The sequence below is a fragment of the Herpailurus yagouaroundi genome, unplaced genomic scaffold (assembly GCF_014898765.1).
Source record: "Herpailurus yagouaroundi ecotype Mexico unplaced genomic scaffold, PumYag 419, whole genome shotgun sequence".
NCBI classification, from domain to species: domain Eukaryota; kingdom Metazoa; phylum Chordata; class Mammalia; order Carnivora; family Felidae; genus Herpailurus; species Herpailurus yagouaroundi.
The window spans coordinates 170,599-198,487 of record NW_024412636.1 but is presented as its reverse complement, the minus strand read 5'-3'; the positions used below and the strand labels follow the sequence as shown (position 1 = coordinate 198,487).

Sequence of the window (27,889 nt, the reverse complement as noted above, 5' to 3'; positions counted from 1 at the left end):
GTTGGGGAAGGCCGGGCTTCAGAGCTTATCACAGATATTCCCTTTGGATATACTGGAAGGTCATTATTCTTCCGTCTGATGGGTGAAGATGTTCTAACCCTTTCTATGCACTGTCACCAGCTGCTGATGAATCACTAATAAGTATTCAGCTACTCCACCCCTCCTGTGGATGCTTCTCCTCCTACCTCGCAGTGACAGGAAATCATCTCTCAGTAACCTTGAAGCTCTGCTACAGGTCTACTGGGCTTGCAGTTGGCTCAGGGTCCCACACTCAGAGAAGAGCAGTATGGGTGTTAATTTGTTGCTTGGGAACCAAGGGTCCCCAAGAAGCTGAGTAGTGCCCTCAGACTCCCAATCCAGGGCTCTGTCATCACACACACACACACACACACACACACACACACACACACACACACATCACGTGCTTGCACACAGACATTGATTTGACTTGAGATGTTACATCATGATTTTCTTTTCAGGAAACCATCAGTGATCACGTGATGTAATTTACTACAGAAAAAGAATAAATGTGGAATTGCTCAGACCAGGGCTGGAGTCTAGGCTCTGCCATTCATTCATTCGACTGCTGTTGCCGAGTTCTTACTATGGGCCGGATGCCAGGGACAGGGCAGTCAAGAAGCTGCCTTAGCAGCTAAAGGTGGAGAGATGACAATAAACAAGTGTGATGGTTAATTCTGTGTCAACTTGACTGGGTTATGGAGTGCCCAGATATCTGGTCAAATATTTTTCTGGGTATTTCTGTGAGGGTGTTTTGGAATGAGATTAATATTTAAATCAGTAGACCGAGGTGTGCCTGGGTGGCTCAGTCAGTTAGTTGTCCAATTTCGGCTCAGGTCATGATCTTGCAGTCAGTGAGTTCGAGCCCAAGAGTCGGGCTCTGTGCTGATAGCTCAGAGCCTGGAGCCTGCTTCAGATTCTGTGTCTCCTTCGCTCTGTGCCCCTCCCCTACTCACACTCTGTCTCTGTCTCAAAATTAAATAAACATTATGGGGCGCCTGGGTGGCTCAGTCAGTTAAGCGGCCGACTTCGGCTCAGGTCACGATCTCGCGGTCCGTGAGTTCGAGCCCCACGTCGGGCTGATGGCTCAGAGCCTGGAGCCTGTTTCCGATTCTGTGTCTCCCTCTCTCTGACCCTCCCCCGTTCATGCTCTGTCTCTCTCTGTCTCAAAAATAAATAAACGTTAAAAAATTAAAAAAAAATTTAAATAAACATTTAAAAAAAATTTTTTTAAATAAATCAGTAGACCGAGTAAAGCAGATTGTCCTCCTCAATGTGGGTAGGCCTCATCCAATCAGTTGAAGACCTGAATAAAACAAAAATGCTGAATAAGAGGGAACTACACTTGCCTGATTGCCTTCAAACTGAGGGATCAGCTTCTCTTCTGCCTTTGTATTCGAATCGAGGCATCAGCACTTCCTGAGTCTTGAGGCTACCAGTCTTTGGTTGGGAACAACGCAATCAGCTCTCCTGGTTCTCAGACCTCTGGACCCGAACTGAAACTAAATCATGGGCTCTCTTGAGTCTTCAGATTGTCAGCTCACCCTGCAGATTGTCAGACCTTACCACTTCCATAAATGCGTGAGAAAATTCCTTACAGTAAATCAATTTCTCTTTCTCCACATGCACACACCCTGTTGTTTCTGTTTCTCTGGAGAACCCTGACAAATACAGCAAGCAAATCAATGATCGATCTGACAATGACAAACTGCTGTGAGGAAAATAAAACAAGATCGAGAAAAAGAGGAGGGTGGTAGTTTAGCTATGGAGGTCAGGGCCACCTCTCTGAGGAGGTGGCCTTTCAGCTAAACCAGACTTAAAGAGCAACAGCCATGTAAAAGATGTGAGGAGATGGTTGGGCAAAGGCCCTGGGGTGGGCAGGATCCTGGAGAGCTGGAGGGACAGAAAGAATACCAGTATGGTTGGAAGGGAGCACGGTGGGATAGGGAGGAAGTATGCAAGGCATTAGGGATTCACAGGCCGTAGGGGGGAGTTTGGATTTTGTTCCTAGTACAAGGGTAATGTTTTGGAAGATTCTAAGAAGTGTAACACTCTGGCTGCTTGCATTTCTAGCTTGCTATATGACCCTGGGCAAATGAATGTTCCTCTCTGAGCTTTAGTCTCCTGACATCATTGTGAGGATCAAATGAGATAACGTAAGAGAGTAAGTTAGTACTCTGTCCCACCCAAAGAAGTGGCAGTAGAAATGTCAGTTTCTTTTCCTAGTTGCTCACTAGGGGCAGTGACTGGTAAATGTTGACACTAAAACAAGCCGGAAAAGTAGAACTGACGTGAACTTTCTGGAAGGCAGTATCGCCGTATCCTTTAACAAGGGACTACCTCCCATGTGGCCCAGGAAAACAATGAGAAACAGAGACAAAATGAATACCAAAGATGTTCATCACAACGTCACATACATAGAGGAAAACCGGAAACAAGTAAATGTCTGAGCTAAGGGGTGGTTTAAAGACACTTTGGTACATTAAAGCTAGAGTTTTGAAGTTGCAGAGACACGGCTCTTCAAGGGCGCTCCCTGGATGACTTCTGGCAAGTCATCAAATCCTGTAAACCTCAGTTAACTTGGAAAACGGAGACAACAATAGCACCCCTGCCACCTAGGGTTGTGATACGATTACATGGAAGTGCACATGTGACCCACCACTCAGCACCTGGCACCCATCGGGCTCCAGTAGGATGTGGGATCCCTTGGGGAAAATGCAAGGACCCCAGGTCAACTTTTAAAAAGCCAAAAGCGGGGCGCCTGGGTGGCGCAGTCGGTTAAGCGTCCGACTTCAGCCAGGTCACGATCTCGCGATCCGTGAGTTCGAGCCCCGCGTCAGGCTCTGGGCTGATGGCTCAGAGCCTGGAGCCTGTTTCCGATTCTGTGTCTCCCTCTCTCTCTGCCCCTCCCCCGTTCATGCTCTGTCTCTCTCTGTCCCAAAAATAAATAAAAAACGTTGAAAAAAAAATTAAAAAAAAAAGACCAATTCTAAAAATAAATAAATAAATAAATAAATAAATAAATAAATAGCCAAAAGCTACATACATATATAAAATCGATAGCTGTGCTCGCGGTCCGGGAGTTCGAGCCCCGCGTCAGGCTCTGGGCTGATGGCTCAGAGCCTGGGGCCTGTTTCCGATTCTGTGTCTCCCTCTCTCTCTGCCCCTCCCCCGTTCATGCTCTGTCTCTCTCTGTCCCAAAAATAAATAAACGTTGAAAAAAAAAATTAAAATCGATAGCTGTGCCTCAGATTACTTAAATTGACCTACAGATTAATGCAATTTTAATTAAAATCCCACAGGTTTGTTCGGTTTGTTTATGGCATAAGCTTTATTTGGAGGATTTCTATGGAGGAGGAGAGGCCAAGAAGAGGCAAGGCATTCTCCAAAAAGGATAATAGGGAAAGCCTTGCTCTACCAGATATTGATATCAAGACTTATTCTAAGACTATGATAACTAAGACATTGTGGAATAGACACAGGGATAGACGGATTGACAGGGATAGAGAACAGGGAGCCTAGAAACACACCCATAGAAATGGGGCTTTGATATATGACCGGATAAATAGAATATAAGTGAAAGACTGATACAGGACAAAAGTGGCAGTCCAGATCAGTATGGAAAGAAAGGATTATTCAATCAATTGTGCTGGGGCAGCTGATTATCCATACTGGAAAAAAACGAAATTGGCTTCTTGTCTCACACCATACCCAAATTTTTCAGATGAAGTCAGAAAGTAAACATGAAAAGCAAAATCTCTTCTAAAGAAGAAAACATAAAACTATACTGTTTAATACATCAGGCACTAACCACACGTGGCTATTTTAAATTATTTTTATTTTGGAGGGCACCTGGGTGGCTCAGTCGTTTAAGTGTTGGACTCTTGATTTCGGCTCAGGTCATGATCTCACAGTTCGTGAGTTCAAGCCCTGCATCTGGCTTTGTGCTGACAGCGTGGAGCCTGCTTGGGATTTCTCTTTCTGTATCTCTGCTCCTCCCTGCTCACATTCTCTCTCTCTCTCTCAAAAATAATAAAATAAAATAAAGAACACCTTTAAAAACATTAAATTATTTTTATTTTTTTTGTTCATTTATTTATTTATTTTGAGAGCCAGATGCTTAACTGACTAAGCCACCCAGGCATCCCTCAAATTATTTTTAAATTAACATTAAGTAAAATGTAAAATTTAGTCTCTGGGTCACACTAGCCACATTTCAAATGTTCAGTAGTCACATGTGGTTAGTGGCTACTGTCCTGGATATCACAGATAAAGGACATATCCATCACTGCAGAAAGTCCTATGGAACAATATTTGATATAGAAGAATATCTTTCCATCCTTGGGAAAGGGAAATATTTCTCTAAAAAGACAAAAAATGCTATCCACAAAGGGAAATATTGATAATTCAATTCATTAAATATTCACACTTCTATTTATCAAAACATACCATAAAGCAAATGAAAAGATAAGTCATGGGGCACCTGGGTGGCTCAGTCGGTTAAGCATCTGACTCTTGGTTTTGGCTCAGCTCATGATCTCACAGTTCGTGAGATTGAGCCCCGTGAAGGCTCTACATTGAGAGCACAGAACATTTTTGGAATTCTCTCTCCCATTCTGTCTCCCGGCGGGCGCGCCCGCCCCCGCGCACATTCTCTCTCTCTCAAAAAATAAAGAAACTTAAAAAAAAAAGAAAAGACATGTCAAGAACCGAGAGATTATCTGTAATAAATGTAATTGACAAAGATTAGCGCTCACAAGATAAAGAGAACTCCTACATATTGGCGACCAAAAAACAACAACAAAAGACATGAATGGGTATTTCAGAGACGTTTCATAATTGTCCAATAAACAGATAAAAGATTTTCAATCTCAGGGAAAAGCAAATTAGACTTCAGTCATATTCCATTTATAGCTACTAGATAGGCAAAAACTAATTTTAACAATACTGACTTGGAGAGGATGTGGATTCATGGTGTGACTATATAAATTGGTACAACAACTTTGGGAAACAGTTGGAAATTATTTTGCAAGGTTTAATATCCTAGGCAATTCCTCTCCTTATATATATGCAAGAGGCATTCCTACATATATGCATAGAAAACAGGCACAAGAATGTTCATAGCAGCAATTTTGGGTAATAAAAAAAAACCCGGAGGGGTGCCTGGGTGGCTCAGTCAGTTAAGCGTCTGGTCTGACCCTTGATTTTGGCTCAGGTCATGATCTCAGGTGTTGTGGGATCAAGCCCCACATCAGGCTCTGCACTGACATCTGCTTGGAATTCTCCCTCCCTCTCTCTCTCTCTCTCTCTCTCTCTCTGGCCCTCCCCTGCTCCTGCTTACTCACTCTCACTCTCAAAATAAATAAATAAACACTTAAAAAAAAAACCTGGAGGGGAGCCTGGGTGGCTCAGTCGGTTAAGCATCTGACTTCAGCTCAGGTCATGATCTCGCAGTTCCTGAGTTTGAGCCCCTCATTGTGCTGACAGCTCAGAGCCTGGAGCCTGCTTCAGATTCTGTGTCTCCTTCTCTCTCTGCCCCTCCCCTGTTCGCACTCTGTCTCTCTCTCAAACATAAATAAACATTAAAAATTTTTTTAATTAAAAAAAAAAAAACCTGGAAACAAATTAAATGCCCAGCATTGGGAAAACAGATAAGTATGTTGTGGTATATTCACAATGGAATATTATACAGCCGTGAAAAGGATAAACTACAGTTACATGACTTTAAGATAAATCTTATATAATGCTGACTACATTAAGTCCTGGAATACCACTTATGGTGTGATACTATTTTTATAAAGCTCAAAAATAAACAAAACTTACAAAGTTCATTCTTTAAGCATGCATACATAGATGATTTTTTTTTCAAAAGGCAGGGAAACAATACACTAAAAATTCAGGGTGTTAGCGACTTCTGGGGGGTAGGTATGGCATGATAATGTAGAGGGATTCTGGCTATTGGTGATGTTCTAGATCTGCATTTGGGAGGTGAGTTCAGGAGGGTCATTGCATTATCATGCCCCCAAACTTACACATGCATTACATAAACTCCTTTGTATGCACCAAATGTAAATAAAGATGTAATAAAAAGGGAATAGTTTTCTCCTTTTCATTTTACTTTTCTGTATTATGATTTCTTCCCCCCAAATATATATGTTTTTTTTTTCCTAATCAGAAAAAAAAGAAATATATTACATTATCTGGGAAATGTCTCTTGCTAAATTCAGGAATCATTTATAAATAGAACTGTGTTAGGATACTTGGTGTAAGAAAAGCATATCTAAGAGGCTGACCAATTTCCCTGGTCATTTAATAACTATGTGTGGAGTACAAACCTTCCTGATGGTGGCTTCACCCTGAGATTTCCTTTCAGTTGATGGCTCAGAGTTCAGGAGAAGAAGCATCAGTCTTTGGCAACCTGAGAACCTAGCTGTGAATGCCAGCTCTGTCATTCAGTAGCTGTGTGTCCTTTGACAATGTACATAACTTCTCTGAGATTTGGATTCTTTGTGACTGTAAGAGCACAGTGATGTTTACTTTGAGCTTTGCTTGGGTGGGTTAAGGATAAAGTATATGAAGTGTCTGTCTTCTGGTCTGCCCGCACTTCTATTGCGATCCTCCTGCCCCAATAATGATCGCACCTTATTATAGTATAGCCCTTTACAGGTTGCAAAAGTGTGTGGGGAATTATAGTCATTATCTGATCCTGAAAAAAGGCCTAACTTTATTAAAATAATACCTTACATGTATAGAATACTTGCTATGTTTATAAGAATAATATAATAGTGGGTGCTCAGTAAGTGCTGATGGAATAAATGAATAAATGCTTTCAAAGGTGGGTGTAACAAGAGAAAAAATAGTGGACTGCTCCTTTTGGGAATTCATTTTATAAACTTCTTTTAAAGTTTTATTTATTTATATTGCGAGAGAGAGAAAGCATGCATGAGTGGGGAAGGGGCAGAGAGAGAGAGAGGGAGAGAAAGAATCACAAGCAGGCTCCGCGCTGTCAGCACAGAGCCCAACACAGGGCTCCATCTCACGGACTCAAGTCATGAGTTGAGATCAAGAGTCAGAGGCTTAGCTGACTGAGCCACCCAGGCACCCCAGAATTAATTTTATGAGGCTAGAAGCTGCCTCTATGGCAAAGGTAGGCAGCAGGTCTGAATCTCCCTGTTAAATTGAGGGGAACTTCAGGGCAGGCCAGAGCCCTGAAGCAGCCCCTGAGTCATTCTGGTGAACAGCCAGAGTCTGGCAAGGGGCCTTGCACTTGTCAAAAGACCCTGGCAGGGCCTTTTCCGGCTCTTGCTTGTGAAAAACTAGAAGTAAAAAGAGAGAGTTGGTGCCACCTGGAGGGTGAGAGTAGGCAACTCAGACAAAGGCTAGAAAAATTCTTAGAATAAGACAGGTCTTTTAGTTCAGGGGTACAGGTGGGGTGGTGGTAGTAAGAATGTACCTTAAAAATAACCTGTGCTTTTTAAAAATTAAATTGTTATTGAGATAACTGTAGATTCATGAGCAGTTGTAAGAAATAATATAGAGAAATGCCAGGTGTCCTTTACCCAGTTTCCCCCAATAATAACATTTTGTGAAACCATAGTGTATAGATAAATGGAACAGAATTTAGAGTCCAGAAATAAAGCCGTACATTATTGTCAATTGATTTTTTAATTTTGTTAAATGTTTATTTATTTATTTTGAGAGAGAGAAAGAGAGATAGAGAGTGAGCAGGAGAGGGGCAGAGAGAGAGGGAGACAGAATCCTAAACAGGCTCCACACTGTCAGCACGGAGCCTGATGCAGGGCTCAAACCCACAAACTGTGAGATCATGACCTGAATCGAAATCAAGAGTCGGGCGCTTAACTGACTGAGCCACCCAGGCACCCCAAGTGTCAATTGATTTTTGACAAAGGTCAAAACCACAATTGTCAAAGGTCAAATTGACCAAACACAATTCAATGGGTGAAAGAACAGTCTTTTTGACAAATGGTGCTGGAACAACTGGATATCCAAAAAACAAACAAACAAACAAAAAAACAAAAATGAAGTTGGACCCCTACCTCACACCACATACAAAAACTAAAATGAGCCAAAGATCTAAAATTTAAGAGGTAAAACTATAAAATTCTTAGGTAAAAAAACATAAGGATAAATCTTCATGACCTTGGCTTAAGCAATGATTTCTTACATATGACAGCAAAAGAACAAGCAACAAAAGAAAAAATAAACTGGACCTCATTAAAAAAAAAAAAAACTTTTCATCTTCAAATGACATTGTAAAACAAGTAACAAAAAGACAAGCCACAGAATGTAAGAAAATATTTGCAAATCATATACATAAGGATCTAGTATCCAGAATATATAAAAATATCTTACAACTCTAGAATTAAAAAAAAAACAATTTTAAAATGAGCAAAGCATTAAAATAGACAATTCTTCAAAGTAGAATGCATACAAATGGCATGTAAGAACCCAAAATATCATGAACCATTGAGGAAATGCACATCAAAACCACAATGAGATACCATTTCACACCCACTAGGATGGCTATAATCAAAAGACAATCAAAAGATCAAAAAGACAATAAGTGTTGGTGAGGATGTGGAGAAACTGAAATTGAAATTGAAATTGCTGGTGGGACTATAAAGTGGTGCTGATGCTTTGGAAAATTAACTGTTTATAATGTTAAACTGTTATCATATAACCTAGCATTTCTACTCCTAGGTATACACCCAAGAAAAATGAGAATACATGTCACATAAAAACTGGCATACAAATGTTCATAGCAGCATCATTCATGAAAGCCAAAAAGTAGAAACAACCCAAATGCCTGTCAACCAATAATGCATGGTAAATGAAATGTGGCATATCCATAAAATGGAATATTATTCAGCAATTAAAAAGAATGAAGTACTCACTCATGCTATGACATGGCTGAACTTCAAAAACATTATGCTAAGTGAAAAAAGCCAGATACACAAAAGGCCACATATTGTATGATTCCATTTATATGAAATATCCAGAGGAGGAAAATCCACTGAGACAGAAAGTAGATTAATGGTTGGGGAAGGAAGGGGAGTGAGGAATGCAGATTGACTGCTAACAGATACCAGGTTCTTTTAGGAGTGAGGTCTGCAATTAGCGGCGATGGGTACACAATTCCAAAGACACTGAGAACCATGAGTTGTGTATTTAAAAAGGTGAATTTTAGGTAGTGTTACAGCTCAATTTTTTAAACTAGTAAAATTAATAAAACATAATATCACAACCAGTGTATTGAATATTGGTACAATCTACCAATGTTATTCATTGTTTCTCTTGTACTTTCAGTATTCTGTGTCTTTATAAAGGACTTAGCAATTATCATGAAGAATGTATATTAACATTTAAAAACAATAAAAACCGTACAATTATATATATAAGCCCTTCCTTAGAGCCCATACGATTATCTATACAAGCCCACCCCCTACAATTCTCATTCTCGGAAAGGTATTTGTAAAAATTGTACATTTTGGCCTCGGTATACGGTTTTATAGAATATTAAAACATAAAATTATATTTTAGCATATCGCCTCCCAAATCATCAGAAATATCCCTTTAGAGAGGGTGTGGAATATTTCATCGGATAGATACACCATAATTCCCTCAACCATCTCATTTTTGCTGGTCATTTAGAATGTTTCTAGGTACTTTGCTGCACACTGCCGCAGTGAGCAACTTTATTTTCTTGAGGATGATTTCCACCAGATAAGGGGTGGGTTACTGGTTAAGGATTTTGAACATCTTTCTGGCTCTTAACAATTTCATCTTGGCTCAAGATCCCCCTCCCCTGCTTCCTCCAAGTCCCCAGCCTCCGTCTCTGCAAAGCCAGACCCTAGAGGCTGGCCCCTCCCCCTTAGTCCCCTCCTCTCGCTAAGCTGTTACCTCCTCTTTCACTTGTGGGCCTCAGCCCCAGACCCCTGCCGCTCGTGTCCACTCCTGGCTCACCAGGTCTCCTTCTCCCCCGCCCGGTTTCGGGCAGCCCCCTCCTCAGGCAAGCCGATTGCCTACCATGCGTCAGCTCTCGGCCACCCTGACTCGGGTTTGCCGTAGCCAAATGCAGTTTGGCACGCTGGCACGCACCATCCTTACCTTAGCTTCAGGGTGTCCCGCGCAGATGCCCAGGAAGACCTAAACTGTGGGTGACGTTTCGTTTTCCCCTTTCAGCCCATTCCAGCCTTCTGCGCTAGGGCGGCGCATCTAGTAGGCGCTCGATAAGTATCCAAAGTATTTTAAAAGCATATTGAAGTTCCTATGCTGGCTTTTTACTTTCGATCCCTGAAAGTTAATAAAGTACAAAACAATTTGCACCAGGATTAGATGTGATGGGGGGTGGGGGTGGGCAGATAGGAATTATAAGAGAAAGTTCATGCATTCATTCAGTTTACAGGAATTGACTTGAGCACCTACTGTATGCCAACACTAACCACGACAGTGAATAAAAGACAATAAAATCGATAGTGTAAAAATACAGTGTGTTATATGGTGGTTCGAGCCAGGGAGAAAAAAAATCAGGCGAGGTAAGGAAACAAAGTGAAGACACCCAGAAAAGGTGAAAATAGTAACAGGTAACAATTGGGTGTCTACTGAGGGCCTCACCTTCGAAAGCCCCTTTAAAATAACGCCACAACGCAGTGAGGCAGGAACGACCGCTCCCATTGCACAGATAAGGAGGACGTAAGGTGCAGAGTTGGGGTGGTCAGCCCCGAGTCGAACGCCTCCGCCCTTCCCCCCGAGCCCCCAGCCCTGGGCCCGCCCCTCCCCGGCAGGGAAAAGGTTAACGCCGGGCGCAGCGACGGAGAGTGTGCGCATGCGCAGAGCGCGGATTGCGCTTGCGCGGAGATCCGGGCGACGTGGCCGGCCGGAAGTGGTCTGTGCGGAACCGCCGCCGGACAACCCCTGCTCGCTGAACCCGGCTAGCGCAGGGCTGCTGCTTTGGGCCCCGCCGGCACCACCATGCTGAAGAAATTTGATAAGAAAGACGAGGAATCGGGTGAGAGGGCGTAGGCTTGGGGGAGGCTGGACCCTCTTACAGGCTCTCTGCACCCTCCTTGGGTGCCTCCTTCGGGGCCTCTGCCTAGACCTGAAGCCGAGACCCAGTGAGGGTCAGGGGCTTATGCCAAGGTCCGCAACTGGTCAGCGGCGGGCCTCGGAGTGCCCGAGCATGCTCCGCTGCCCCCACTCGTAAGCTCGGACCACTATTCGCTCGGTGACCTTGGGAGGGTCACTCTCCTGTGGGCCTCGGTTTCCCCAGTTGTCAGGGGAAGGGGCAGGGCCTGGTGAACCACTGTGACTTTCGCCGGGTGACCTCTTGGGATTCGCTGGGCTGCGTTGCTACTGGCCAAATGGGGCATAATCTGTGGAGCCAATGTTCTGCGCTGAGAACCCTCTTTAATGTAACTACTCAGCAAATATGTATTGATCGCTTACAGTATTCCAGGCACTGTACTGTGTCCTGATACTGCAGTGGAACAAATGAGACACTCAGTGCCTGAGCTGGGAACATTAAAATGGTCACAGGCGAAGTCAGAGAAGATAGACATCAACCAGATAATGACACATATAATTATTTACAAATGTGACATTTGCTGTGAAGAAATCCTGGTCACTAGATGATGGTTCCCGCATATTGTAAGGGATTCAGTTAAGTACAAGTTGCATAAATGAATGCAAGACACGATGCTATGAGAGGCACAGAGGACTATATCAGGGTTGCTAGGTGACTTAAGGAAGTGGTTTGAGGTAGAGTGGTAGGACCTATATGCAGGTTGTAGAGCTTTGATTGCCATTCTGGAGTAGTTTGAACTTGACTAAGCAGACGGTAATGACATCTTTCCCTTCTCTATGTTTCTGTATATGCAATTCAGGCTTACAACCTATACTCACTCTTCTCCGTTCTCTGACTTTAGGTGGAGGCTCCAACCCATTCCAGCATCTTGAGAAGAGTGCAGTACTCCAGGAGGCAAGTGTCATTTGTCATCTGCCATCCTAAGTGTTCACAGTCAACGTGCTCAAAATACTATGGTTTAAAGAACAGTAGGGGAGAAAACCTGTTCCTGGAAAGACAGGAACGCTTTGCTCCTGGAGAGAGTTCAATACGCTTGCAGTTGTTCTTGTTCTGTGTTTCTCTTTCCAGGTAACACATGTTTATTGAGTATCTGTTAGTAAGTCAGCATGTCCCTAACTGATATTTAGGGCAGATTTCAGGAGTTCTTAATAGATGAATTAGGGAGAAAGCAAAACAAAACTTTCCTTATGAAAATAAGCTTATCCAGGCAAATGTATTTATTTACCCTGGGACTTCTCAGAGCTTGAATGTACCTGAGAGGCAGTCAATGGAAGGGAAATAAACTAAGTCAGAAGGTAATGTTCTTGGTTGCTTCTTTTTAGGCCCGTGTATTTAACGAGACACCCATCAACCCTCGAAAATGTGCCCACATCCTCACCAAGATCCTTTACCTCATAAACCAGGTAAGAGAGTGAAGTTTGGGGGCAGGGAACATGGTGCTGGGAGTTGTTGGGGGCATTAGCGTAAGTCACATAGCCCTTAGGGTATTTGATAGCTCCTGTGTGGATATAGCCCAGCTCTGGGTTCCCTCAGGGTCTAACTCTGATGTGTTTGCCCTTGATGGAGCCTCTGTAGGGTCTGTGGATGTGACCTGGGCTGATCTGGCAGGAAGAGCCTTCTGGCCTCTCTGTCCCAAGCTGAGACTTCGTTTTTTATTGAAACAGGGGGAGCACCTAGGGACCACCGAAGCAACCGAGGCCTTCTTTGCCATGACCAAGCTCTTTCAGTCCAACGATGTAAGTGCCCACAGTCAGTATGGTCTACCTTTGTGTGGATTGGAGTTTTCCTAACCTTGGCTTTCATGTTGAGTCAGTGGTCATAGGCTTTTTCTCTCTCTTTCCCAGCCCACACTCCGTCGGATGTGCTATTTGACCATCAAGGAGATGTCTTGCATTGCCGAGGATGTCATTATTGTTACCAGCAGGTGAGTCTTCGGGTCTGTGTATGGCTCCTTTGACGGGTGCCATTGACACAGAAGCCATTTTTACTCATGTGTATCAGGTGATGAGACTTTTGTCTGACATAATGTCAGGTGCCCCTTCCTCTTCTGTCTCCCTCACTTTTCAGTTACTGCTGCCCCTCCATGGCACTCTAGAGTGTGCAGTTTCCCTAGCCTTACCTGAGGCACAAACCCTTCCTTGCCTTGATTCCTCTCAGTCAACTGAGCCAGGCTGGAGCTTACGAAAGACTTTAGTGAGTGCCAAGAGAGAACACAAGAAAAACAGACATAGAGAATGCAGGGGGTATACAAACAGGTTCATTTCCCAAGTACCGGTTTCTGTGTTAGACTGAGTTATTCAGGGGAAAGGTGTGTCTAAAATATAATCCTTGTCCTTAAGAACTGGAGCTCAGTTCTCTTCTTGCCACAGTTTATGGGGGGCAGGGAGATGCTATACATTCCATTGTAGGTTGCTTTAGAAAGCATTTTATGAACATCTACCAGTCCCTATGCATAACTTTGGGAAGCTAGCAGCAAGTAAAGTAGACATGGCCTCTGCAGTCCCAGAGAAACAACCAAGGAGACAGGCATTAGAATATATAACAGAGTTTATCCGGGGAAGTATGATAGGCTGTGAGAACACACCAGAAGGATATACAACTTGAATTTGGATCAGGAAAGGCCCCCTAGACCTGTCTGAGCAAAGTGCTGAAGGATGAGCAAGAAATAGCAGGACAGTGCTCACTTCAGCAGCACATACACTAAAATTGGAACAACTCAGGGAAGATTAGCATGGCCCTTGCACAAGGATGACAGGCAAATTCGGGAAGTGTTCCATATCCCCCCCCCCCCCAAAAAGAAAAGAATGAAAGAAGCCACTGAAAACTAATCTCTTCCGAAAATGCTTGTTAATAGCAGGACAGAGATGGAGAGGGCCTGGAGTACTCTAGGCTGAGGGAATAGCAGATGTCAAGGCCCGGAGAGGAGAGTCTCTGTTAAGGAGTTTACGCTTGATGGTAATGGGCAGTAGGAAGCCTTGGGAATGTTTTAATCCAAGCAGGGAAGTGACCTGGTCCATTTGGAGATTGATTGATTGATTGATTTTTGAGGAGGGGGGGGTGCAAGTGAGCGAGGGACAGAGAGGGACTCACCCAAAGTGGGGGTCGAGCTCACCTGATGCGTGGCTCAAGCTCACCCGATGTGGGACTTGAGCTCATGCATGTGGGACTTGAGATCATGACCTGAGCCGAAGTCAGATGCTTAATGACTAAACCACCCAGGCGCCCCAGAGTCTGGAGTTTTGTAAAAAATCTCTCTTGTTGCTGCTTGGAGTTTGACCGGGAAAGAGTAAGAATACAGCAAGAATGCTAGTTAGACTCGTGTAGTAGTCCAGACAAGGGGGTGTGACTAGAGCTAGGGAGGAGCGGGTGCGGACAAGGGCTTGGGGAGGACAGGCCATGCTCCTGCGCGGACAATGCCTTCCCCTCCCACAGCCTGACAAAGGACATGACTGGGAAAGAAGACAACTACCGTGGCCCGGCTGTGCGTGCCCTCTGCCAGATCACTGATGTGAGTCTGCTGCCCCTGCTGAGCTGTTCCTCTTTTTCCCTGCTTCTTGGGCAAGGCTCAGTCATGATCCTCTGTGCATGCATTAGGTTGTCCCACGTCTCCTGAGCAAAGCACTGAGCCAGGTGGTGTGGGGATGAGGGTAGGGTGCAGGAACACAAGAAACAGGTTTGCTTCCTTCCTTCTTGTCCCCACTCTTCCCCACCCATCACTTGCACTCCTGACGGTTGCCAAGGATTGATTGGGTCCCCTTCTGCCCCACTCATTGTCCCGACAGAGCACCATGCTGCAGGCTATTGAGCGCTACATGAAACAGGCCATCGTGGACAAGGTGCCCAGTGTCTCCAGCTCTGCCCTGGTGTCTTCCTTGGTATGTAGCTGGGGACCCTGTGGCTGGGGCCTGGGCAGCAGATTGGGAAACTGAAGAAAATATCAGAGTTGCTTTTCAGTAGGAAAAAGAAAGTCTCTATATCCCTTCCCAGATCTGAGAGTCCCACCCACCTTCTCAGTGAAGAGTGCCTGGGGAACTCTTGACCCATCCCTTGGGGTGACAGATTGTGGGGAGTTTGGGCCTCGTGGGAGATCTGCCACCAGAGCAGAGAGTGAGGGTGGGAGCTGTCCTTGTGTGCTGTGTCAAGAGAACCAGGACAACGGAGAGGCTCTGGGCCATGTCTGAGGGAAGACCCAGAGCTGGACTGAACTGTGAGCCAGGGCCAGGAGGCATGATGGCAGGGCACCCTGTCTGCCTGCCTCTTAATGTGCTCTGTTGCCCTTAGCACCTACTGAAGTGCAGCTTTGACGTGGTCAAGCGCTGGGTGAATGAGGCCCAGGAGGCGGCGTCCAGTGATAACATCATGGTCCAGGTGAGGTGTGAGCAGAGCAATGATATTGATGATTCTTAGGCAAATGACCTGGGACTGGTGATTCAGAAATGGACGCTCACCCCGGAGATCCTGGTGTCCTCTAGCAGGAGCAGGCTTTCATCTTTTGTCACTGGATTGTGGGGAGACTTGGGGGTTTGGGGAAACGATCCAGGGTACCACTTGGGATGGTTTAAGTTACGAGCTCCTTACCGGCTGGAACTAAAATATTCAAGTGTCTGATAACCAGCTGAGTTGTATTTTGGGATATGCATATAGCAAACTTGGCCCAGGCAGCCAGAGAGCCTTTGCCGAGCTGGCTTTTTTAGTGATGCATGTAAATGTCTTGGTGGGGCTTTCAGCTACTTAACACTTTTTCAGTGACCTAGTCCAGAAATTCCTTTTATCTCTGTAAGACAAGTTTCCTTGCCTATAAAATGGGAATGAAAGTTTCTGCCTCACAAAGCCGTGAGGATAATATGAAAGAGCATCTAGAACATCTGACTTGTCGGGTGCATACCTGTAGGCGCCCCCTGTGTGTTTATCTCTTCTCTTTCTCCTCACCCCTTGTGCCGATTCTCCTCTCCAGGGCCAGCCGTGGCCCCTCAAGATCTTTCCCAGTGTCAGAGAAGGCTCTCCCATACAAGGCACCCACAGTCGCATGACTTAGCCCTTGAATGCCACCCTGGTAAAGAAACAAAAAAGAGCAGAGGGAACAGGAAATAACTCTGTGTACCTTATATCTCCAGAAGGGTAACCCCTTGACTTTGGGCCCTCCAGACCTAGCTTTGCCAGTACCAGCCATGTGTCCTTGGGCAACTCAGTGAGACTAAGAGTATCTACCTTCAGGGGTGGCGTAAGGTTTAATTCTACAAGGTCTTGTATGAGGTGTGCTGCATGGCACCTTATAACACCTGTCCATGCTCAGGGCCTGGCACCCACTTTCTCTTGTTGAAGGACACCTGGTCTTCCATTCTTTCATCACTGTGGTCTCTGTTGTCCCCTCCACATCTGTACTCATGATGCCTGTTGGGCCCTTGCTGAACTTGAGGGCAGGAGCTAGACTACACACAACACTCACGTGGTGTGGTGAGCATCGTCCCGGGGCCATCCGTACAGAGCATCTGGGGAAATTGTCACAGCCACTCTGCGAGGTAGCTACTGTGATGCCCATCTTAGACACGAGAAGGCTGAAGCCCAGAGAGATGCAGAGGCCTCTCTCAGGCCACACAGCTGGTAGCCCTGGGCTTCACGCACCTGTACTCTGCCACGACCTCCCGCTCTCTAGTACCATGCTCTGGGGCTCCTGTACCACGTGCGGAAGAACGACCGCCTGGCTGTCAATAAGATGATCAGCAAGTTCACCCGGCATGGCCTCAAGTCTCCCTTTGCCTACTGCATGATGATCCGGGTGGCCAGCAAACAGCTGGAGGAAGAGGATGGCAGGTAAAGAATGGCTCTTGTCCCCCTTGGCCAGATGGTGCCCTATTCCGTGCTGGGCCATCCCCAACTTCTTGCCACCCGTGTCCTTTTGTAGCCGTGACAGCCCTCTGTTCGACTTTATTGAGAGCTGCTTGCGCAACAAGCACGAGATGGTGGTGTACGAAGCCGCCTCGGCCATCGTCAACCTGCCAGGCTGCAGCGCCAAAGAGCTGGCCCCCGCTGTGTCAGGTTACACACCTCCTTCGCCCCGGCCCCACACTTCCGTGCCTTCTGGGAACTGGGCCCTGGGCTGGGGGGTTGGAGGAAACAAAGAAAGAAAGAAAGAAAGAAAATGCCCTCAGATAGGCCACGTTGGGGTGTTAAGAAGAGGAATTGGGACCTAGTAAGTACCCATTTGGTGCCAGGCACGCTGTGCCAGGGTCTCTCACACTCATCATGTTTGGGTACTTTGAGTTCCATCTTACCATTAAAGAGGCTGGGGCGCCACTAAGAGGCAGAGATGGGGTTCAGATCCATGCTACAGCCTGTTGGGCTGGCTAGTGATGGCAAGAGGCCCTGGTGGAAGAAGCCAAAATTTATAAAACCAGGTCTTATAATGCTCGCTAGGGGCCAGGCTATCTCAGGCAAAGGAGAAGGCAATTCAGAGGGGTCATTCAAAGCCTGGATACTGGAGCCCGATAGCCTGGGTTGGAGTCCTGGCTTCCCTAGAGCCAAAGCACACGGAGGGCTTTGCTGCCTGACATGCAACCATGTACGATAGGAACCAGGGCAGTTGTTTAAGGCAGGACTGAGGTAATTCTGCTGGTCTGCATGCATGCCCCAGAAGAGAGGAGTGGAGTTTTACTTTGGGTAAAAGACTCAGGCGTCAGGTGTGAGTAGTCCTGGATTTCAATCCTTGATCTGCCATTTACTGGTAGCTAACCTAGAGTTACTTGAGTTGTTTTACCCGTGTGCCTCAGTCTCTGTATCTGTTAAATGGGGATAATAATAATAGCTGCTTTGTGGGGTTGTGAGAAACCAATCAGACAAGGCACAGCAGCTCCTTAGCACAACATCTGGCACATAGCAGGTGCTCAGTAAGTAGCGGCCGTCATTCACGAGACCCACTGGGCTCTCATAAACGTATTAAAGCCTCTCTGCTCGTGAGCTCTTTTCCTTGGTTGGGGTGAGGGTGCCAGCAGGGATATGAGCTGAGCAGAGGGTTTGGGTCAGAACAGCTTCATAGCCCTCATGTACCCCCATGGCCTGCCTGACCCTTCCCCGGAGGCCTGAGCTTTTCTAGCTGCCGAGCGGCGAGGGAGGCCTGACATGTGGCATGTATCTCCCCACAGTGCTCCAGCTTTTCTGCAGCTCGCCCAAGGCCGCTCTCCGCTATGCTGCTGTCCGTACCCTCAATAAGGTGAGAGTTTAGGGGTGGGCAGAATGAGCACTTTGCCTTTTGAGAGGGTCGGGAGGTGCTTGATCCAGCTGGAGGCGTGTCGTGGCCCCTGACCGGAGCTGCAGAAAGTGTAACACTGATCACAGTTGCTTTCTACAAGATGGTGAGATGAGCCCATCCACAGACCTCTGACCAGGCCAGAGTCATCCAGTGGAATGATGGAAGTCCCTTTGTATGTCTGTTCTGTCCTCCCAAAACAGGTGGCCATGAAGCATCCGTCAGCAGTGACAGCCTGCAATCTGGACCTAGAGAACCTGGTTACAGATTCAAATCGCAGCATCGCCACGTTGGCCATCACCACGCTCCTCAAGACTGGCAGCGAGAGCAGCATCGATCGCCTCATGAAGCAGATCTCGTCCTTCATGTCGGAGATCTCAGATGAGTTCAAGGTGCCCGGGCATGCCTGCAACACCTACTGTTCCTGGAATGAGGAAGATGCTCTGTGCCTGTTCCCTCACATTCCCCAGCCCCCAGGCCAGGATTGACCTGGGCCTGGTAGGGCTTGAGGACTCAGTGGAAGAGGTGGCACATCGCTCTTCACGGGTCTTGGCCTTGGGAGACGTGCACATCCAGCCTTGGGGTCTTTGTCCGTACGGTTCCTTCGTAAGGCCAGTGGCAGGGCATGGAGTGAGGGCTGAGAGCAAATGTTGTCAGAGATTTCTAGTTTTCTGGTATGGGCTGATGGTGGTGCTGTTGGTCAATTTGGGGAAGGAGGGAGAGTCAGGTCCTGGGTGAGGGAGGTAGGAAGGTAATGATGGTGATCGCGGACGTGTTGAGTTTGAGGTGCCGTGGGTACCAGGTGGAGTTGTCTGGTAGATATTGGCTAACACTGGGCTTGAGCTCAGACTACAGACAAAGGTTTGGGAGTGAGTGGCATGGAAGAAGTGGGTTAAAACCACGGGAGGAGGTAGGACTGCCAAAGACACCGTGTGCAAAGGGGAGAGGGCCCAGGCCAAAGTACCCAGGGAGGAGCCTGAACAGCCTATAGGTGGAATCGTGGGGGTGGAGGTAGGAAGAGAAGCAGAACAGGCAGGGTGGAGAGGGACCAGTGGACCTACCCTGAGGTCTGAGTAGAAAATCAGAGTTTAGGGGACCCAGAGGCTGGACCTGGGGCTATTGGGACTGATGTGCCTGCTACCCTACTTGGATGGGCTCAGGGATCACGTGCTCCCTGAGGGTAGAGATGGAGTTCCTCTCACCTCATTGCCCTTTGGGTCCAGGGCCTGGCTGGGCCTAAGGAAGGACTTGGTTGGCACTTAGTGAACTAAGTAACTCAAGCCTGGAGGCAGGGGCCGCTGCTCATACACGTCTGTTTGACTCAGGTGGTGGTGGTCCAGGCCATCAGTGCCTTATGTCAGAAGTATCCTCGAAAACACGCCGTGCTCATGAATTTCCTGTTCACCATGCTGCGGGAAGAGGTAAGAGCAGGCATTTGGGGCATGCCAGGTCTCCTGGTGCAGGGAGTGACCTGGCTGTAAGCTCCATTCTCAGTTTGGAGCCAAGAGTCTCTTCTTGGAAGGTATGCATATCAACCCGTTGGCCAAGTGAATTTCTTGGTGCCTACAGACCTGACAATATAAACATGCACCAATTCCTAGTAATTACAGTAATAAGTAATGACTCACCACCCTGCCTTTAAAGTCACAGCAGATGCCCTGAGGCGATGCTTTGTGCTGGAGTCAGGAAAACCTGTGTTCTCTACTGGTGCCTAGTGTAGAAATTTTCTGGGCCATTCTGGGACCTCCAGCGTGGTTTCTTCTGCAATTGATGCTAATAATTTGACATTGGGTTCTATTTTTGTTTCTCACGTGTCTTAGTGATTCACTTACACTACCTTCCTTGAATGTCTCAACGAAACCAGGTAATTCAGAGGAGCAGAAGCAAAGGGTTTTTGGAGTAGATTTGGTCGCTACATATCTGGTTGCTCCTTCGCCCCAGCACAGAGTGGCCCTTGGACCAAGAAGCCCTTGCCTTGGGTGTCATTGGGTCTCCTGAGATCGGAGGAGGGCACTAATACTTAAGAAGCCTTCAGCTAATGGGTCCAGTACTTTGGAGATACTACACAGCATACACAGTCTTATCCTCGTAACAGGTCTTGTCAACAGACATCAATTTCTCCCTGTAAAAATCAGGGATCTGAGGGGCATCTGGGTGGCTCAGTTAAGCCTCCAACTATTGATTTCTGCCCTGGTCATGATCCCAAGGTCTTGGGATCAAGCCCCGTGTCTGGCTCTCTCCCTGGCTCGCGCTCTTTTCTCTCTCTAAAATAAAATAAAATTCTTAACGAGACACAAAATGTTTCTATTTAACAGTCCATTGTTAGATCTGGAAGGGCACCAGCGAGCATTCAGTCCAGGCCTTTTATTTTACACAAAAAATAAGGTAGAGCCCAGGTAGCCAGGTCCCTTACCTCCATGTTCTATTTGGACTGCTGTCCTCCCTGGTCCTGGTTAGGTGTTGGGCCTCCCAGCTCATTTCTGGAGAGAGCAGCCTCCTCGCTCAGCTTGACCCCTCCCACTGCAGGGCGGCTTTGAGTACAAGCGGGCCATCGTGGACTGCATCATTAGCATCATTGAGGAAAACACAGAGAGCAAGGAGACCGGGCTGTCACACCTGTGCGAGTTCATCGAGGACTGCGAGTTTACCGTCCTGGCCACCCGCATCCTGCATCTCCTGGGCCAGGAGGGACCCAAGACCAACAACCCCTCCAAGTATATCCGCTTCATCTATAACCGCGTGGTCTTGGAGCACGAGGAGGTCCGGGCAGGTGGGTCTGAGCCAGGGCTGAACTGGGGCTCTTTGCTGCTGCTTGAGCAGATGACCTGTCAGAGGGACCTGAGCCTCAGTCCCCAGGCACTCTGTGTTCTAGCCTCACAAGCTCCGTGGTTTATAACATTGTGGGCAGGATCTTGGATGCTTGCATGTCACCCAGTTCAGTGGTTCCTTAGCTCTGACTTGTATTGTTGGTTTTTGATTTTTGGTTTTTAACTTTCACTATATGTTGGTGTTTAACTTTTTCTCTCTTGCTTGCTTTTTTTTTTTTTTTTTAAGTGTTCAGGTATTTTTTTCAATGGTTAGCTTTATTGAGGTATAATTCACATACTGTAAAATTTACTCTTTTGTGTGAGTATGCAATTCAGTGTGCATCCATCATATTCTTAACTTTAAATTTACTATTCTTCTCATGCTCCCACTGGACAGATTTTTCCTCTTTCAGCAATTAATATTCATTAAGTAATGGATCGTTTTCTCATTTATATAATACAAAGGCTAACTGAATTGAAGCCATTTGGATACAGAAGGTGAGAAGCCTGTGTGTGGCTAGCTTCTGTGGCCACGTCGTAGTCAGTGCTGAAATGGCTCCTGGAACCCAGGAATGGGACTGTCTTCTCCTTGAAACAGCTGAGGGAGTTGAGGCCCAAAGGAGGTCCACCCAGGGCCACTCATTGCACTGCAGGCAGTTGTGGGCCTCCAGGCTGAGAACTGCTTCACTCAGGACCTCTTCTGCCCAAAGATTCGTTCCAAGTACTGGAACTGTCGTGAGCTGTCAGGTGGGTTAAGTAAATTATATTTGCTTCATAAACACAGGTGCTGTGAGTGCTCTGGCCAAGTTTGGAGCCCAGAATGAAGAGATGTTACCCAGTATCTTGGTGTTGCTGAAGAGGTGAGTATAGGCCAGAGGTCCCTGATGGGTGACGGTGTTCCCCGGGGGAGAGGTTATACAACAATGGATTGTAGGGGGAAAAAAATAGCGTTGTAAAGCATGGAAAAATATCATGCAAAAATCCCTCCACCTAGGTGTGCCTATTGTTGAGTTTTTTCTTCCTTTTTTTTTTTATGCCTTTCTTTTTTAAAAAAATGGCTTTATTGATACACAGTTTGCGAGCCATACAGTTTACCCATTTAAAACGTATAAAGGGCACCCGGGTAGCTCAATCAGTTGAACATCCGACTCTTAATTTTGGCTCAGGTCATGATCATGGGACTGAGCTCCATGTCAGGCTGTGTGCTGAGCGTAGAGCCTGCTTAAAATTCTGCCTCTCCTTCTGCTCCTCTTCCCCACTCACACTCTTTCACTCTCTAAAATAAAAAAATAAAATTCTGGGGCAGTAGGTGGCTCTGTGGGTTAAGTGTCTGACTCTTGACTTTGGCTCAGATCATGATTTCACAGATCATGAGATTAATTAAGCCTGCGTCAGGCTCTGTGCTAGCCTTGCTTGGGATTCGATTCTCTCTTTCCGGCTCTCTCTGTTCCTCCCCCTACTTGTACTCTCCCTCTCAAAATAAATCAGTAAACATCAAAAAATAAATAAAACGTATAACAAGATGTTTCCTTTTTTTTTTTTTAACGTTTATTTATTATTGAGAGACAGACACAGAGCGTGAGCAGGGGAGGGGCAGAGAGAGGGGGAGACATAGAATCTGAAGCAGGCTCCAGGCTCTGAGCCGTCAGCACAGAGCCTGATGCAGGGCTCAAACTCACAAACCGTGAGATCATGACCTGAGTCCAAGTTGGTCGCCCAACCGAGCTACCCAGGCGCCCCTAACATGTTTCTTTTTTTTTTTTTTTAATTTTTTTTTCAACGTTTATTTATTTTTGGGACAGAGAGAGACAGAGCATGAACAGGGGAGGGGCAGAGAGAGAGGGAGACACAGAATCGGAAACAGGCTCCAGGCTCCGAGCCATCAGCCCAGAGCCTGACGCGGGGCTCGAACTCCCGGACTGCGAGATCGTGACCTGGCTGAAGTCAGACGCTTAACCGACTGCGCCACCCAGGCGCCCCACATGTTTCTTAATATATTCACAGAGTTGTGACCATCACCATAATCTAAGTTTAAAACATTTCTATCATTGCCGATAGAAACCTGATATCCATGGTGTTTACAGGGCAGAGTAAATGTCTATTAGGCTAGGACAGTATTTTCAATGTGGGTGTTAGTTTCCAGCATTAAGAATCCTTGGTCCCTGTGGTTTTTTGCAGTGTATGGAGTTTGGTGAGGCTGTTTTCAGCTGTGCCTGCTTGCCTGTTTTGCTGGTTAACGGCGGGGGCCCCGGGCCCCACGCGTTAAAAAAAAAAAAGAAAGAAAGAGGGGCACCTGGGTGGCTCAGTTGGTTAAGCATCCGACTTCCTCTCGGGTCATGATCTCGCGGCTGGTGAGTTCAAGCCCCACATCGGGCTCTGTGCTGACAGCTCGGAGCCTGGAGCCTGCTTCGGATTCTGTCTCCCTCTCTCTCTGCCCCCTTCCCCTGTTCGTGCTCTGTCTTTGTCTCTATCTCTGTCTTAAAAATAACGTTAAAAACTTTTTTTTTTAAATACTAAAGAAAAACTCTATATTGATTAGTAGTCACTGCCCTCTCCCCAACACCTACTCCCCCCCCAGCCCTAGGCAACCACTAATCTACTTTATGTCCCTATGCATTTGCCCATTATGGTCGTTTCTTAGAAATGCTGTCGTACAATCTGCGACCTTTCCTGTGTTTGGCTTCTCTGTGATGTTTTTTTCAAGATTCATCAATGCTGCAACATATATCAGTACTTCATTCCTTCTTATGGCCAAATAATTCATTGCATGAGCACACCACATTTTATCTATTCACCAATTGACAGACTTGGGTTGGTTTCCACTTTTCGGCTCTCATGAATAATGCTGTTATGAACATTCATGTACAAGTTTTTGTGTGATGTATGTTGTCAGTTCTCAAGAGGAGATGCCTGGGAGTTGAATTATTGGGTCATATTAAATTCTTCTTTGACATATGCTGCTGGATGTAGGAGATTGCCTCCTTCACTGGGTGGGCTTTAGGGAGTGGGCCCGGGGAATATGAATATGGCCACCTCTTAGGTAATGAGCTAGAATTTTATAGGCCCCTCCGTGTGTTTGATGCCTGGATCCCACAGGCATGTTCATCTGGGGACTTGCTTCCCCTTACTACCGTCTGATGAAACCCTGCAGTGTCCCCCTGCCACCCCTGTGGGGCCACAGTCAAGATTACCGTGGGTTCCCAAGGCGCCTGGGTGGCTCAGCCAGTTAAGCATCCGGATTTGGCTCAGGTCATGATCTTGCAGTTCGCGGGTTCAAGCCCCACATCAGGCTCTGTGTCAGGCTCTGTGATGAAAGCACAGAGCCTGCTTGGAATCCTCTGTCCCCCGTCTCTCTCTGCTCCTCCCCCACTTGTGGGCGCTCACTCTCTCCCTCCCTCCCTCTCTCCCAAAAATGAACGAACATTTAAAAAAAAACAAAAAACAGCTTACTATGTTTTCTGGCTGCAGGTGCGTGATGGATGATGACAATGAAGTAAGGGACCGAGCCACTTTCTATCTCAATGTCCTGGAGCAGAAGCAGAAGGCCCTCAACGCAGGCTATATCCTAAATGGTGAGTCTCCCTGGCTGTCTTCGACTAGGCCCCCTCCCAGAGCTGTGGCCCTCCTCCCCACTTCCCACCCTCTCTGGGTAGGGAAGTCTGAGGCAAGACGCTTTGGGCTGGACTTTCATGGCATCACTGTGACCTCAGGAGACTGCGAATCTTGCAGTTCACACCAGTGTGGGTGGCAGTAGCTCAGTGAACTGAAACACTAGTCGTTGAAAAAAAACCTCTCTTCCCATAGTCCTTTATATAAGTCACTCTTGTATACATTTATCACCATACCAGCCCTGTGAAGGAGGATCCAGATGAGAAAGTGGAAGCCCAGAAAGTGTTAAGTGGTTTTCTCAGTGGTCTAGAGTCATACAACTTAGACCCCAGGGCCACAGGCTTCCATGGGGGATTCCGGCTGCTCATTCTGTCATGCCTTCAGGCAGTGCCTCGCTCCCACTGGCTTCTAGGTCTGACCGTTTCCATCCCTGGTCTGGAGAGAGCTCTGCAGCAGTACACTCTAGAACCATCGGAAAAACCTTTTGACCTCAAGTCTGTGCCCCTGGCCACCACACCCATGGCAGAGCAGAGAACAGGTAAGTAATGTCTGTGCTCCTTTTAGAGGCTTTCAGGTCCAGGCCTCTGTTGGAGGGTCTGCATGGGCCATGAAGCCACTAAACCTAGCCAGGATTGGGGGGCTTGTACCAAGAGGATGGAACAGTCCTTTCTAATCCTTTCTATGGCTGACTCCAGGATTGGAGACACATGCACACAAACACTTGCTCTCTCACGTACTCACACTCTCTCAGGGGGTTGGAAGTTATAATCCCTAAGGAACAGCTCTGTGGTCAGCCCCACACTTCCCCATTACTGGAGTTGTTGGTCACCATGTGTGTTTGCTCCTGCAGAAAGCACCCCCATCACAGCCGCCAAGCAGGCGGAGAAAGTGGCAGCCACTCGAGAAGACATCTTCCAGGGTGAGTGGCGGTGCTTGGTGGGGCGCTCAGGACTGGGCTTGGTCTCCTCAGCTTTGGGGGTGGGGGGTGTCATTGCTTTCCTCAGGGGAATTAGGAGAGACCTAATCAACGACAGTTCTTACCCTTGAGTTCTGGGTCCTGAGAGTACTTTAGTCAACACATTTGACCCTCAGGTGGCAGTTATCGGGTCCATTTGGTATTGGAGGAATTGGAAGTTCAGAGAGAGAAAGTGATATGCCTAAGGCTGCACCGCAAGAAAGTGCAGGGGCTGGAATTAAGATCCACATCAAACTGGCTCAAAGCTGCCCCTTGGCCTTGGTTCTGAGGGCTCAGGTCCCTGGAGTCCAAGCCGGTACCTGATGTCAGATTCAGCACAGTTGGGGTCCAAAGACGCTAATACTTTTTCTTGGGTTCCAGAGGCCTTCAGTCCACATTGTTTGGTAAGGTTTTGTTTGGGTGTTTATCTGTCCCTCTGGTCTAGCATCTTTTTAACGGCAGAGGCTGTGTATCTAAACGACAGACCATATTATCTACTGAATCCCACCATGAAGGACTGACATGTGTCCCTCTTCCTTCATGAAGAATCTCCTGTGCTCATCACTTCTACTCCCAGTCTTCTGCCTTCCCTCAAGTAGTTCTGTGTGGTTCTTTGTAGGTTCTGTCCTTTATATTCTCCATCATAGTACTTAGCACAGTGCCTTCCTTCCTCACAGTGAGCTCCCAATGATTGTTGAATTAAATTAAATCCTCCACCACCACCCCCGCTGGGGCACCTGGATGACTCAGTTGGTTAAGCATCAGATTCTTGATTTCGGCTCAGGTCATGATCTCACGGTTCATGAGAATAAACTATAAAAATTAGTTAATTAATTAAATCCTCCCCCACCCCCATTCCATTTGAGAATCCTGTCTTCTATCAATACATCTTTCAGATTGAGCAAAATCTGAATCCTGAGGTAACTGGGATCACCCTCACCCAAAACTTTCCCTTCTGTATTACTTCCCCTTTGCTGTTCTTGCAAATCACCACAAAGTTATTGCCTTAGTGCAGCACAGTTATCTTACAATTCTGAGGGCAGAAGTCCAAAATGGGTTTCATTGTATTGGCAGCGCTGAGCTTCCTCTGTAGGCTCCAGGGGAGAATTAGGTCTCTGCTTTTTCAAGTTTCTGGAGGACTCCATTCCTCTCCTGGGGACCCCTTCCTCCGCCTTCACAGCTAGCAGCATGGCCTCTTCAAATCTGACTCTGAGCCTTCTGCCTCCTTCTTATAAGGACACTGGGCCCATTCAGATAATCCAGGATACTCTCCCAGTCTCAAGATCCAATTTAATCATATCTGCGAAGTCCCTTTTACCATGTGGGTAAAAGTTCTGGGAATTAGCTTGTGCGTATCTTGAGGCTACCATTCTGCCCTAGCTTCAAAGGAAGACTCTTTTTAAGCCTCTTAGAGGGTATCAATTTCATCTTTAAGCAGTCTTCCGAAACCTAACGTTTATTGATCACCTTTTCGGTTCTAGAAGGTTTGCTAGATCGTGACATTTATTGCCTCATTTATCTTCACAACAATCCTGTGAGCAAGATTATTGTATCGATTTTATCGGTGAAGAGTTGGAAACTCAGAGGCATTAACTGATAGCTTCTAGCAGAATCCCCCGGGGTAGTTAAGTGTCAGGTCTAGAAACTTGATATGCCAGTGAAATCAATGCCCACAGAAAAGCACTCTGGTGGCTGATGATCACAATGGCCCAAAAGTGCATCCTGATTTCTAAGCTGGCTCTTTCTGGGCTTTTCACTGCCTGCACATTCATCAAATATAATCCTTCAGGCGGCAGAGGCCTGAAGCAGTCACAGAGCCTGACTCTTTGTGGGGGGAGAAAGCCAAATAATAATAATAATAATGCCTACTTTCTGTCTCTATCCATGAAATATGAATGAAGTACCTTCTAAGTTCAGGGCAAAATACCAGATCCCTGGCCTCAGGGCACATTTTCTGTCCTTATAGAGTTCAATTGATTTGAGAAGACAAGTTAAAAATGTTAGAGCAGTGGTCTTCAGATATCAGCTTACATCAGAATCAGCTGGCAAAATTTCTTAAGAATGTAGATTCCTTAAAAAAAAAAAAAAAAAAAAAATGCAGATTCCTGAGTCCCAAACCCAAAGATTCTGATAGACTGTATTTAGGATGGGCC

General features: G+C 46.5%; 1 protein-coding gene, 1 long non-coding RNA gene and 1 other non-coding gene across 3 annotated transcripts in view; 2 read left to right on the top strand and 1 right to left on the bottom strand.

Annotated features, from left to right (window-relative positions):
- The window catches only part of LOC121022534 (uncharacterized), a 16,993-nt gene extending 6,188 nt beyond the window's left edge, over positions 1-10,805 (bottom strand). The window contains exons 1-2 of the long non-coding RNA XR_005786988.1: positions 10,654-10,805; positions 10,147-10,332 (exon numbers count right to left, since the gene is read on the bottom strand). This is a non-coding gene — a long non-coding RNA (uncharacterized LOC121022534). The remainder of the gene's footprint in view (positions 1-10,146; positions 10,333-10,653) is intronic.
- A 90-nt stretch (positions 10,806-10,895) lies between these two features.
- Positions 10,896-27,889, top strand: part of COPG1 (coat protein complex I subunit gamma 1) — a 29,425-nt gene continuing 12,431 nt past the window's right edge. Inside the window, exons 1-18 of the mRNA XM_040463743.1 lie at positions 10,896-11,047; positions 11,964-12,016; positions 12,445-12,525; positions 12,787-12,858; positions 12,967-13,046; positions 14,555-14,630; positions 14,905-14,997; positions 15,404-15,490; positions 16,776-16,933; positions 17,025-17,158; positions 18,262-18,329; positions 18,569-18,757; positions 19,691-19,786; positions 20,892-21,135; positions 21,957-22,032; positions 24,641-24,744; positions 25,194-25,319; positions 25,632-25,700. Of these exons, the coding sequence (XP_040319677.1) occupies positions 11,011-11,047; positions 11,964-12,016; positions 12,445-12,525; positions 12,787-12,858; positions 12,967-13,046; positions 14,555-14,630; positions 14,905-14,997; positions 15,404-15,490; positions 16,776-16,933; positions 17,025-17,158; positions 18,262-18,329; positions 18,569-18,757; positions 19,691-19,786; positions 20,892-21,135; positions 21,957-22,032; positions 24,641-24,744; positions 25,194-25,319; positions 25,632-25,700 (1,843 nt within the window). The 5' untranslated portion in view covers positions 10,896-11,010. The remainder of the gene's footprint in view (positions 11,048-11,963; positions 12,017-12,444; positions 12,526-12,786; positions 12,859-12,966; positions 13,047-14,554; positions 14,631-14,904; positions 14,998-15,403; positions 15,491-16,775; positions 16,934-17,024; positions 17,159-18,261; positions 18,330-18,568; positions 18,758-19,690; positions 19,787-20,891; positions 21,136-21,956; positions 22,033-24,640; positions 24,745-25,193; positions 25,320-25,631; positions 25,701-27,889) is intronic.
- On the top strand, positions 13,799-13,905 carry LOC121022547 (U6 spliceosomal RNA). Its single transcript, XR_005786994.1, has one exon. It is a non-coding gene; the product is annotated as a U6 spliceosomal RNA (small nuclear RNA).